Here is a 12490-nt window from a genome sequence, read left to right on the forward strand (position 1 = left end):
ATCTGCAGCATTTTGCAGACAGTTATGCTAGCAAAGTCCTCCTCCACACTGTGGGGGCTTCTCAGGGCCTCTGTAGCCTTCCAAAAGAGGCCTATGGCAGCCTCCTCCAGGTTACTCCTCTTCCTGCCACTTTGTCTTTGAAGGTGTAGGGAAGGGACCTTGATATCAGGCAGCCTGCTTGGGCTGGCCACCTCCTGGCTGAGACTTCCCTGTGTATGAAAAAGGGACATGGTTTCAGTTTTTGCATCATCAATCACAATCAGAAATTAGTACTCCAAACTAACATGTAGATAACATCATTGATAGGACAACCATGAAGATTTAGAGGAATGCTATACCTGGCTCAAGCTGGGCTCCTCCACATGTTGCTGCCTGGAAGGCCCAGGTTGGGCTTCAGAAGCCTCAGCTGGGCGGGAAGTAAGCCTGGAAGGAAGATTGGAGAGTGCTGGCCTGGGTTCAGTCTGACCTGCCAGAAAATGCAGCCTGTCATAGTACCACAGCCTGGGGACATAAATGTCATCTGCAGCTCCTGATCTCTGGGAATCCTGGATCTTCTTGCGCTCCCTTAGATAAGTGCTCCTCAGGCCACCAATTAGGATCTTCAAATAGGTGATGTCTGCTGTGGGGATCACCGTCTTCACAAATTCCAGCAATTGAACCAGCGCTGCCTTCCTCTTTGTTTGGTTCTTATAATGTGGGTGGTTTATCTCCCATAGACAGGGCAGCTCCCTGAACATATCAATGAAGATTGGCATAAAGTCCTTATCTTTCAAGATATCCATTTTCACTGCAAGACACAACACAAGACAAACCCTAATGTCAGCCTAAAGTCTTCTAAACTTGTGCAAATACAGGCCTCAATCTAGAAGCAGTATAGGCCCAATGTTAAATCTTACCTTCGCAAACACAATCGGCGCCTCCGTTACTCCTTCCTCCACTCACAGATCGTATGTACTACGCACGCGTGTTACACTTTATAGACACTGCGCATGCGTGAAACTCTGCCCGCCCCTGATGTTCTTTATAGTCTATTCCCTGCCCCTTCTCGTTCATCGCAGTGGGGAAGAGCACATAGCAGAGTCAAAGCAGGTGTCTGATAATTACACCAATGAGGAGGAGGAGGAAAGCCTAAAGCTTGAAACGTCCCGATCCAGAAGGAGACAATTTAAGGCCTCAAATATGTCCTTTGGGGAGATGTTGGAGATGGTCCAAATCCTGAAGAAGGCCGACTATGATGGGAAGTATGGACCTTACCCCAACCCCAATGTCCGAAAGGCCAGGATCATGGCGAAAGTGGTCAAAAGTCTGCACTGGAATTTCCCGGGTATGTTGATCGAAAGATCAGCTCAGGAAGCGGTGGTCGGACCTAAAATTAAGAGAGCACGAGCAGTACAGAAAGATCCGGAGAGTGCTGCAAAAAAGTAAGTAGTTGTGCTGTGTTCCTAGTCTTTTTGTGTTTATTATGTTCGTGCTGCTCCATGTGCTTTTCTTAACTGTTATCCAGTTTAAAATGTTAACTTTCATGTTCATGGGCACGTTATTCGTTCGTATTAAACATTTTTATTTCTGCCTATAAAACACCATTGTTTTGGCCATATGCATTTGCCCACATTTTTTAGGGCCTACTTGTGTGAAACTAATTTGGTTGTGTAGATGGGTTTGTTACTAGAATGAAATGCAAACTAGATTCTGTGTAAGGAGAGGACACTCAGCAGCTGTTTACACATCTGGACACTGGAGCACTAGTGTGGGACACAAGAACACCCTTTTTATTAGGGGGCCACACAGGTGCTCCTGTGTATACTATAGGGGTGTCTCCATCTGTGAAGCTTGTACAAAACAGGTAAGTATTGAAGCTTCACAAAGGACAAGAAAAATGCAACATCTTGGAACTCTGCCAAAACAGACAATTGTACCCCACTTCCAAGCAATGTTTCATATTTATAGTTCTGACATCAAATATCTGTGTGCTAAGTAGATCTATTTTCTTTTACATAGCGGAGAAAAGACTCGGAGGACACCCCTCATCCGAGGAGACCAGAGACCCCCCACCTCTGGAAGAAGGGGAAATCCACCCAGAACAAGCACAGCAGGAGGAGGAAGACGTGGTGGAAATTGGCACCACAACAGGTGAGTGTCTGCGACCACAGGCTCAGGTAAGAGATGGATGCCGGCATATTTAAAATACATGGTGTGTTTTTTGGTTTCTATCTTTTTAGGTGATCGTGATGTTGTGGATCCAGATCCTTGCACCTCAGAAAGTGCACAGATCCTGATCGGGGAGATCATGGGGTGTAATAGGGACTTGGAAAACATCAAGAAACACATCAATGATGTTATTCAAAAAATGAAGAACATCATTGATGTTTTAGGGAGAGTTTAAAACCTCTCAAAATCCCTTTTTTTTGTGTGCTAAAAATTTTTGAAATTTTTTGACAAATTTGAGAAAAGCCAAATTTTGAAGATGCACACAGTGTGTCAACATGTGCTATATGCCATCACAGGAGATCAATGGATGCGTTTTGGGGGTGCAACCCCTTCTTCAATAATCAAGTAGCTGTGTGGAAGGGGATGCACCCCCAAAACACGTCCCTTGATCCCCCATGATGGCAGGTAGCACATGTTGACATTCGTAAATTTGTGTGCATCTTCACAGTTTGTAAATACTCATGTCTGATATTGCCTTCAAGTTCTACCAAATGTGAACTTTGTAAGTTCAAGATTTGTGTCTTTCTTATTGGTTTTAAACATGCCTGTTTTATCTTAAATGGACATTTCTACTTTTTCTAATGTGACCCCAAAAATTGTTATACAACAAACATGTTGGTTTGTTTAAAAAACCTTTTCTAAATGCACATGTGATTGTGCTGGTATTAAAAAGATTGTTAATCAAGAATGTGTGGATTATTGTTTCAATGCTCCAACACTTGTGGTGCTCTAATTGGTGTTTTGTGTGACAATGGGTGTTATTTCCTAAGGTAAAATCCACTTTGCACTACAAGTGCAGTTTCAAGTGCACTTGTAGTGCAAAGTGTCTTTGCCTTTAGTAAATAACACCCACCAGTGCTTTGTAAGGTTACACAATCACGCCATTTTCAGGACTCACATTTCTGTCAGGGTCAGCTAAAACAAACACAAGCAGTAAATGTCACAAAATATTTGAGTAGTTCTTTGTTTTTTTTTTTTAAAAAGGTTTCAGACATTGTCTGGCATATTGATAGCCCCCCTACCCGCAAAGAATTCAAGGTATCTTAGCCGGACATCACGGGCACTTGGGGGGGCAAGCCAGGACGGCCACTTTCAAGCGCCGTCAGGGTTGGTTCATTTTGAAGTCCAGCCTCAGGCCCAACTGAGCCAGCATAGTTGGCAGAAAGTTGTGTAGAACACAGCACGCCAGGATAATGATTCAGTTTGTACTCCGCCATGTGTATGGGTGTAAGAAATAGGCGGAACCGGCTGGCCATGATTCCAAACGTGTTCTCCACCACTCTTCTGGCTCTGGCCAGTCGGTAATTAAAAACCCTCTGGTCCGGGGTGAGGGCCCTTTATCGGGAATGGCCACATAAGATGGTCCCCCAGCGCAAACGCTTCATCAGCAATGAAGACGAATGGGAGTCCTTCCACACTGTCTTCTAGAGGTGGCAAGTCCAAGCTGCCATTCTGGAGATGCCTGTAGAACTCCGTCTGGGCAATGACTCCACCATCGGACATCCAGCCATTCTTCCCCACGTCCACATACAGGAACTCATAAGTAGCCGACACCACCGCCAACATCACAATACTATTGAACCCCTTATAATTATAATAGTACGACCCTGAGTTGGGTGGTGGGATGATGTGGACGTGTTTCCCATCAATTGTCCCTCCGCAGCTAGGAAAGTCACACCGCTGGGCAAAGTGGGAGGCCACAGTCTGCCATTCCTGTGGTGTGGAAGGAAACTGTGGAGTCAAACAAAAAAAAATTTAGTCATTTTGCACATAAACAGGGAAAGCAGATTAGACACAAACATTCTTGGCCAACATCAAGATAACATTTATTTGAGGGAGTTTTTAAAGACCAAAGTATAAGGTACACCTATCAGATCCCCCCTCCCCCTCTCATGGGCCATTTCTAACATTATAGGGGGGACTCTTGGACAGGTAACCCTCTCCACTTCATTGAGAGATGAATGACTAAATAATGGGTATTACTTTCAACAGCCCCTCCTTAGTTACACTATTGAAGCCCACTGGACAGATAAGAAGTGTCATAATACAAAGATATAAATACACACTTTACACATTTGAGCACATTTGGACATTCTGCTATTACCTATCAAGATAATAATAGGATCCAAAAACTTTAAACAGCACCATTTGAAAGTATACAGGCAGGCCCTTGCAATACATGCTTTGGGGAATTCATCCATAAATATGACCACAAAAGAGATGGGTATAGTGTGTATGGGTTTGGCAAAGTCAGCAGATAGATGATTGAGGATAGATAGAGAATTGGTATCAGCTGACTTAGCAGTTGGGGGGAGGGAGGGTTAAAAATGATTTGGGGACACCCAAAAAAAGCCTCTGGCACTCTGCCGGAATTTAAAGCACAAATCACATTTATAAACATTTTAGGGGGTATTTAGGGTAAAGCACTACTATGGAGCTGACAAAATACATTGTTAAGTGACTACAGGAGGTGAATATAGGGGCAGGAGAGCATGCTGGGGAGATAAGTGAAGGCAAATATGTATGAAGGACAAAAAAATAATTACATAAAAATCCAGCGTGCATGAGAACAAAGGGGACATTCACAACATATTACAATCATGGTAATTGGGGAATGAGGAAAGAAATACAATATATTATCAAACATTATATACAATAAAATGTGATGTTAAAGGATAAAAATCTTACGTTAATATACTCCTTCTGCAGGACCTGGATGATGGCAGAACAGGTCTCTGGGATAATGATCCCCAGAGCCTGGGGGGAGATGCCTGTCGAGAACTTCAAGTCCTGCATGCTTCTCCCCATCGCCAAGTACCGCAGGGTGGCGACTAGCCTCTGCTCCGGAGTGATGGCTTGCCTCATGCAGGTATCCTGCCTACTAATATAAGGGGTCAGCAAAGCCAACAAACGGTGAAATACGGGGTCCGTCATCCGGAGAAAGTTCCTGAAATCATCAGGATTATTCTCACGGATCTCACAGAGCAAAGGCATATGAGAGAACTGGTCACGCTGAAGCAACCAATTCTTGGTCCATGAACTCCTCCCCACCCTGTTTATGGACTGGACTTGTGTCAAGGTAAGGACTCCAACACCAAGCCCCCACACAGCACGAACTCTACAAGGAGTACGTATATGCAACATTGCTAGAAAATGGTCGGCTGCTCAGAACGGAGTAACAGAACGCACTGAAGAACAGCAAGGCCTGTGAAGAGCGACCTGAAAAACAGTAACGAACGAACAAGAACACAATGACAGAGTCACGCGTAGCTTGCTGCACGCACTGAAGAGCAGATACAAACCCACAAGCACAAAGTGAATAGCAGAAAACAATCTGAAATCCACGAGTCGGAAAAAGCGCAAATTGTTTCTCACCAAACTTTTACTAACACAAGATTAGCAAAAGGAGCCCAAAGGGTGCCGCGCTTGGTTCTGAACTGGTCTTTTCTAGTCTCGTCGTACGTGTTGTACGTCACCGCGTTCTTGGCGATTGGAAACTCCGACAACTTTGTGCGACCGTGTGTACGTAAAACAAGTTTTAGCCAACATCCGTCGGAAAAAATCCATGGATTTTGTTGTCGGAATGTCCGATCAATGTCCGACCGTGTGTACGGGGCATAAGAGGATAAAACTGATGTCCACCATTTCTACAATAAAATCCTTACTGCCAAAATTCACAGAAAGTGTGCTGTGAGTCAGCGGATATCACATTATTTAAAAAGTCAAACCCAAACTTAATATAAGGGAATTCTTCTCTTCTTCACAGAAAATGTAGATGTGAACACATTTAATGCATTAGTGGCCCTGGATTCTGTTCATTCCAAGAGTCTTTGTTGATGGACTTTGATGTTGTGACGATTTTGTCAGATCAGTTTGAAATACTTCTGAGATCCTTCAGAATCCAGTGACAGGTACATTTGAACTGGACCTGACCTACTTCTCACCAACATGTGACCTGCTTTAAGCGGGTATTGCATTGTCAAAGATGTGTATAAAGATGCAAAAACCCTTTGAAAGTGAATAAAAGTCCATTGACAAAGGTGCTTATAGACTCCAGGAAAATTCTACAATTTTCTCTACATGTATTTGTGCCAAATACTTCCCACCGGCTGTGTGCCTGGCAGGATGTACAGTATATGAATTTCCTGCATATCGGGTACCATAGTTTCAGTCATTTTTCACATGGCTGTTTTTACCATGACATCACAATAATGTCTAGTGATGTTACAAAGGTATTTGTACAGGGTGAAAAAGCCACAAGAGATCCTTCTAGGTGTAGTATTCAGTTTTATTTACATGGAAAGGATAGCAGAAAGTAAAGTAAGGGCATAATCACCTCCATCAAGAATCAAGCTACCTAATTTAGCACATGTGGAGAATATGACTGTCTCCATGCAGAGTGTGGATGGTCAAACTCAATGGTCATCAGGGACTTCCACTGCATTAAGTTATAATCAGATCCGGTGAACCATGGTAAAGGGGTCTACTCCCCAAAATATAACTAAATTGTGGTCAGCAGAGCTGCCCATTAAATAAAAAGGTGCTCCAAAATGGATTCTTCAGGAAGGTCAGTATTTATTGATTATAAGACCAGGTTAAAACACATCAATAATGTGTTCCATGTCACTTCATCAGGGAAAGATGTACAGTACATCACCTTTAACATACAGTGCCTTGAAAAGGCATTCATACCCCTTGAAACTTTCCACATTTTGTCATGTTACAACCAAAAATGTAAATGTATTTTATTGGGATATTATGTGATAGATCAACACAAACTGGCACATAATTGTGAAGTGAAATGAAAAAGATAAATGGTTTTCCATTTTTTTTACAAGCAAATATCTGAAAACTGTGGTGTGCATTTGTATTCAGCCCCCTTTACTGTGATACCTCAAACTAAAATCTAGTGGAACCAATTGCTTTCAGCTAATTAGTAAAAAAAGTCCACCTGAGTGTAATTTAATCTCAGTATATATACAGCTGTTCTGTGAAGCTCTTAGAGGTTTGTTAGAGAACCTTAGTGAATAAACAGCATCATGAGGGCCAAGGAACACACCAGACAGGTCAGGGATAAAGTTGTGGAGAAGTATAAAGCAGGGTTAGGTTATAAAAAAAATATCCCAAGCTTTGACCATCTCACGGAGCTCTGTTCAATCCATCATCGGAAAATGGAAAGAGTATGGCACAACTGCAAACCTACCAAGACATGGCCGTCCACCTAAACTGACCGGCCGGGCAAGGAGAGCATTCATTAGAGAAGCAGCTAAGTGGTAACTCTGAAGGAGCTGCAGAGATCCACAGCTCAGGTGGGAGAATCTGTCCACAAGACAGCTAGTCGTGCTCTCCAAAAATCTGGCCTTTATGGAAGAGTGGCAAAAAAGAAAGCCGTTGTAAAGGAAAATCATAAGAAGTCACGTGTGGAAGAAGGTGCTCTGGTCAGATGAGACCAAAACTGAACTTTTTGGCCTAAAAGCAAAATGCTAACAATGCACATCACCCTGAACACACCATCCCCACTGTGAAACATGGTGGTGGCAGCATCATTTGTGGGGATGTATTTCTTCAGCAGGGACAGGGAAGCTGGTCAGAGTTGATGGGAAGATGGATGGAGCCAAATACAGGGCAATCTTTAGAAGAAAACCTGTTAGAATCTGCAAAAGACTTGAGACTGGGGTGGAGGTTCACCTTCAAGCAGGACAACAACCCTAAACATACAGTCCAGAGCTACAATGGAATGGTTTAGATCAAAACATATTCATATGCCAGACCTAAATGCAATTGAGAATCTGCAGCTCTCGATCCAATCTATTTTGCCAAGAAGAATGGGCAAAAATGTTACTCTCTAAATGTGCAAAGCTGGTAGAGACATCCCCAAAAAGACTTGTAGCTGTAATTGCAGTGAAAGATGGTTCTAAGTATTGACTCAAGGGGGCTGAATATAAATGCACGCCACACTTTTCACGGATTTATTTGAAATACATTTATCATTTTCCTTCCACTTCACAATTATGTGCAGGTTTGTGTTGGCCTATCACATAAAATCCCAATAAAATCTTTTTGCGTTTTTGGTTGTAACATGACAAAATGTGGAAAATTTCAAGGAGTATGAATACTTTTTTAAGGCATTGTATATTGAATATAACTGTTATATTACCATGTTATTTAAAGCGTCACACAAAGATTGAATTGGTATAACCATGTTGTAGGCACTTTTGAGTGCCCTGATTTTCTGGCATGAAACCAGAAAGGGAACAGGAGAAATAGACCAATGAAATGGAAGACATGGAGAACAAGAAACAGCTTCACTAGCTTTTAGCTTTCCTTCTACTAACATCAGAAACAATTGAGTACTAACAATTGAGTCTGTCACAAGTGCACTAATACGGCTACAATCACCTGCTACTAACCTCAAAAAATTTCAATACAGATACCCGGGTTTGCTCTAGATCTATTAGGACCCTGGTAAACACTTACCCTTTCTCTGTATCCTAGTTTAAAAATGATGCAGAATGTTGAGAAATCAAAAGGAGCCCAAATCAGTGTCCAGTTAATCATTATCATTAGAAGGTTCATCTCTGTAAAAGACATTAACCACATAAACTCTTCTGCTACACAGTTATATTCATATATCATTGCTATTACTGTGTATATTATATTTATTAATATGTCATAGGTAAGACATTTAGCCAGCTTGGTGTTGCTACGGAGACAATATTTTGTGGATGCCATGAAATCAATACATACATGTTGAGGAATTTGTAGAATTTGTTGGGATTGGATTTCCACTTTTAGAAGCTTTTACCTGAAATTCTTTAACCAAAGAAACATGTAATCTGTCTGCACACCGCCTACTTTCCCTATATGAATGATATTGGTTGAATATTAGACTTAAAAATATCTAATAACACAATACATTTATTAGCCTTGTTATCAATGTATAACTGTATTTCAATTGTTTTTATGTATTTATTCTTTATTATTTTAGGAAACACATTACCATTTGAAAAAAATCCATTTTATTACTACTACTATTATTACTACTATTACTATTACTACTATAATTACGCTTTTCTAAGTTCCCATTTGTTAAAAAGTCCGGCTGCGGGATCCTGGATTCTGAATGCTCAGGGGAATAAATCACTTTCTGTTCAGATATTGGGATTTACTGGTAAGTTCTATCATCTCACTGTACTGTATATGAATAATTCTGACTCTGACAGGTCCTCTCATATGACTTATCTAATAGAGTCATTCTCAATATTTGGATAATGTTAAATTCAGGTCAGTATTAATGGATATGTTAAATTCAGGTGAATCTGAATCCAGATTTTTTGGCATTTCAGATTTCAAAATGTCTTCTGGGATGAGATCTACATTGAGCCAATCTTTTTGCTGTGATCCTGTAAAATGTTCTATCCCCCCTCTGGTATGAAAGGGAGTCCCCTCCGAGAGTTCATATCTCCCTATTGTGGTTGAGGGAGAAGGAATGGGGAGATTGTTGTGGTAGCATAGAGTAGAAGAGCCTTTTACAGCAGTTGGTCACAGTAAGGGCAGTGCAGACTAATGTTAGTGTTCTCTTTTAAATTGTTATACAAAAAGCAACCGATTTTTTTAGTGTATCTTCTTAACAGCACAGGCATCTTGTCAGTCTGTGCCTTTGACTATTGGCTGTCAGTGTGTACTGTTGTAGTCTATTGGCTTGCCAATTGTCATCTGGTACAATGTTTTTCTTTTTTTAGACAATTTATTGGTATATTATTTCCTTTTTTTTGTTGCATGTAAAACATGAAATCAATACAAATCAAAACATGAAATCAATACAAATCAAATCAAAAAGAAATTAGATGACTTAACACTTTGTCTAGACATTTAAGGATGGGGGGGAGAGGGAAGAATGAGGGAGGTAGAAGAAGGGGAGGCAACCCAAATATGAATTTGTATTAATTGAGCTGACACTGAGCTCAGTCAGAACAAGCATGGTAAGATAGACAGTTTAGCAGAATTGTGGATATTTGATGATCACAAGAAGAGGTAGTGATTTTGTGGCTGGTACACCCGTGGCAATGAGTAGATATTTATATCATGTATGTTGGATTACATAGGAGAAGTACGGAGTATTCAGGACAGCAGTCTTTCTTAGATAGTACCTGAACCAGGTGTTATTGTTGTTTGGAGGTGAGGCGAGTTTGGGCGAGGCACAGGAGTGATTGGGATATTGTTTATAATTTGGCTCTCCAGGTCCGGTAGTACTTTCTCTATGCATAAGTCCCATTTGTGATGAAAGCTAAGTGTTTTCCGATGATGGGTTATAACCAAATTCAGCTTTTCTTTCTGTAGTAAGTTCAGCAAATTGTTTTTGATGTCTTTGATAGTAGTGGGAAGGAAGCTGTCCAATGTTTAAGAATGGCCCTTCTGGCCACCATGTAACATATGGTTAACCATAGTTTGTTGGACTGGATGGTTTTCACCTGCACTCTTAGCTGGCTTGGAAGGGGAGTAGCCAAAGAGCTGAAATCTAGAGAGTATATGTCCCTGTGAGGTGGAAGTCCTGTGACCGTGGCGGCCAGTAGCTATACCTGATTCCAAAAGCGTGAGACGGAGGGACAGGACCATAGCCTGTGTAGCAGAGAGGGCCTGAGTTCATAGCACAAGGAGCAGTGTTGGTGGTCAGGAAACTGTGGTTGCATTAGGTGAGGTATATATGCCCAGTGCATTACCTTGTATTGGTGCTCACGCCAAAATCTGTTTGTGACTGGGTTTGGGGATTTTGTGAATCCGGTCAATCATGAGTTCAACTGGTGAAAGATCAGGTAGTAGAGTGGAAATCAGGTCTCTGGCATATTTGTGCAGATCTGAAGGGAGGATAGCTTTAGGGACGTCCCTCAGCTTAATATTGTTGCGGCAAGAGAGAAAGGAGCATATCCTTCATTGTAAAAGAGAGCTCTGAGCTTAAAATGCCAAAAGGAGTGCTTGCAAGCCACACCTCTTTTTTATCAGACTGCATCCCCATTTTTAGAATTTTTGGACCCATATTCTCATTAATCAGAACTGTCAGGAACTTCACAATCACTTTTGGAAATGTGATGAAGGGCGTCCTACCAATTGTTTATTGTTTTTATTGCCATCTCTCTGTAACCAAGTATCATACAACCCTCTATAAAGAGCATTTTACAGTATCAGTTGAGGCTATATTTAGTAAGAAGCAAGATTTGGAGTTCTTAATTTGCTGAAATTCTTGCAGAAATAGAATAATATGTGAAAATGTTGGCTTTAAAAAAATGCATTGTATTCAGAAATTCAGAAATTGACATTGAAGTGGTTCTAAAGCCAGAATTTTTTTTTTTTACCTTAAAGGAGAAGCACGGTCAAAGCTTGTTTGGCTGTACTTCTCCTGTGGATCATAGGAGTGCAGTTCATTCTGCACTCTTGTAACCCGCTTTCAGCTGACGACAAGCTGCAGCCCGCTATCGGCTGACATCACAGAGCCAGCCTAGGCTGGGGAAAGATTACGACCATATGGGATGCATTTGAGATCCCCTCACATGCCTGGACCTGCACCAGCAAGCCACTGACAGCCTGAACTTTCAGCTCCTGCCCTCTCCACAGCCCAGGGGCAGGTCAGAGAGCCAATGCCTGACAGTCATATTCTCTTTGCTCATGGAGCTCTGAGTACCGAGCAATCAGCGGTGTTTGATTGCTTGGTTCTCGCTCATAGAAGGGGAATGCAAAGCTGGATTTCACAGCAGCTAAGCTCCTGTAGATGTCAATGGAAGCCAGGGGCAACAGACTAACTGTGGCAGTACATCAAAGGAACACACGCTTTAGTATTGGCAACACACAGATATAGATAAATAGGTGAATTGGGGCAACATGGGTGAGTCAGCCTCATACAGGTCCATCAGTCTCTCAGCTCCTCTGGAAACAGCTAGGACATAGTGGGTTACACAGCAGCTAGGTTCCTGTAGATGATAATGGAAGCCTTGGAGAGCAAAGGAGGAGCTAAATTGGCTGCCTCTTTCTCAAAACAATGTAGACAGAGATAGGCAAAGCTGGCTTATATACAGGAAGATAACTACAGGGCCCAGCATGTAAATATGGCAGAACTTAAATTACTAGCAGCCCACACCGATTCAGCTTGGCGGCATGCCATCAACCTGAAAATGCATGTGAAGTTTTATTTTGGATAACATTGATTAAATGGCTTGCATTCATTGTGCACATGGCATTAATTATGTATATTACATTTTCAAATCCTTTTGACTTAAAAGAAAGAAACCCA

The 12490-nt window shown here is 41.7% G+C and overlaps 1 protein-coding gene across 1 annotated transcript in view; it reads left to right on the forward strand.

The window, feature by feature from the left end:
* The window catches only part of LOC141147852 (uromodulin-like), an 86737-nt gene that overhangs the window by 7967 nt on the left and 66280 nt on the right, over positions 1 to 12490 (forward strand). The window contains exon 4 of the mRNA XM_073635019.1: positions 9197 to 9379. Within this exon, the coding sequence (XP_073491120.1) occupies positions 9197 to 9379 (183 nt within the window). The remainder of the gene's footprint in view (positions 1 to 9196; positions 9380 to 12490) is intronic.

Source organism: Aquarana catesbeiana, linkage group LG06, assembly GCF_042186555.1.
Source record: "Aquarana catesbeiana isolate 2022-GZ linkage group LG06, ASM4218655v1, whole genome shotgun sequence".
NCBI lineage: Eukaryota > Metazoa > Chordata > Amphibia > Anura > Ranidae > Aquarana > Aquarana catesbeiana.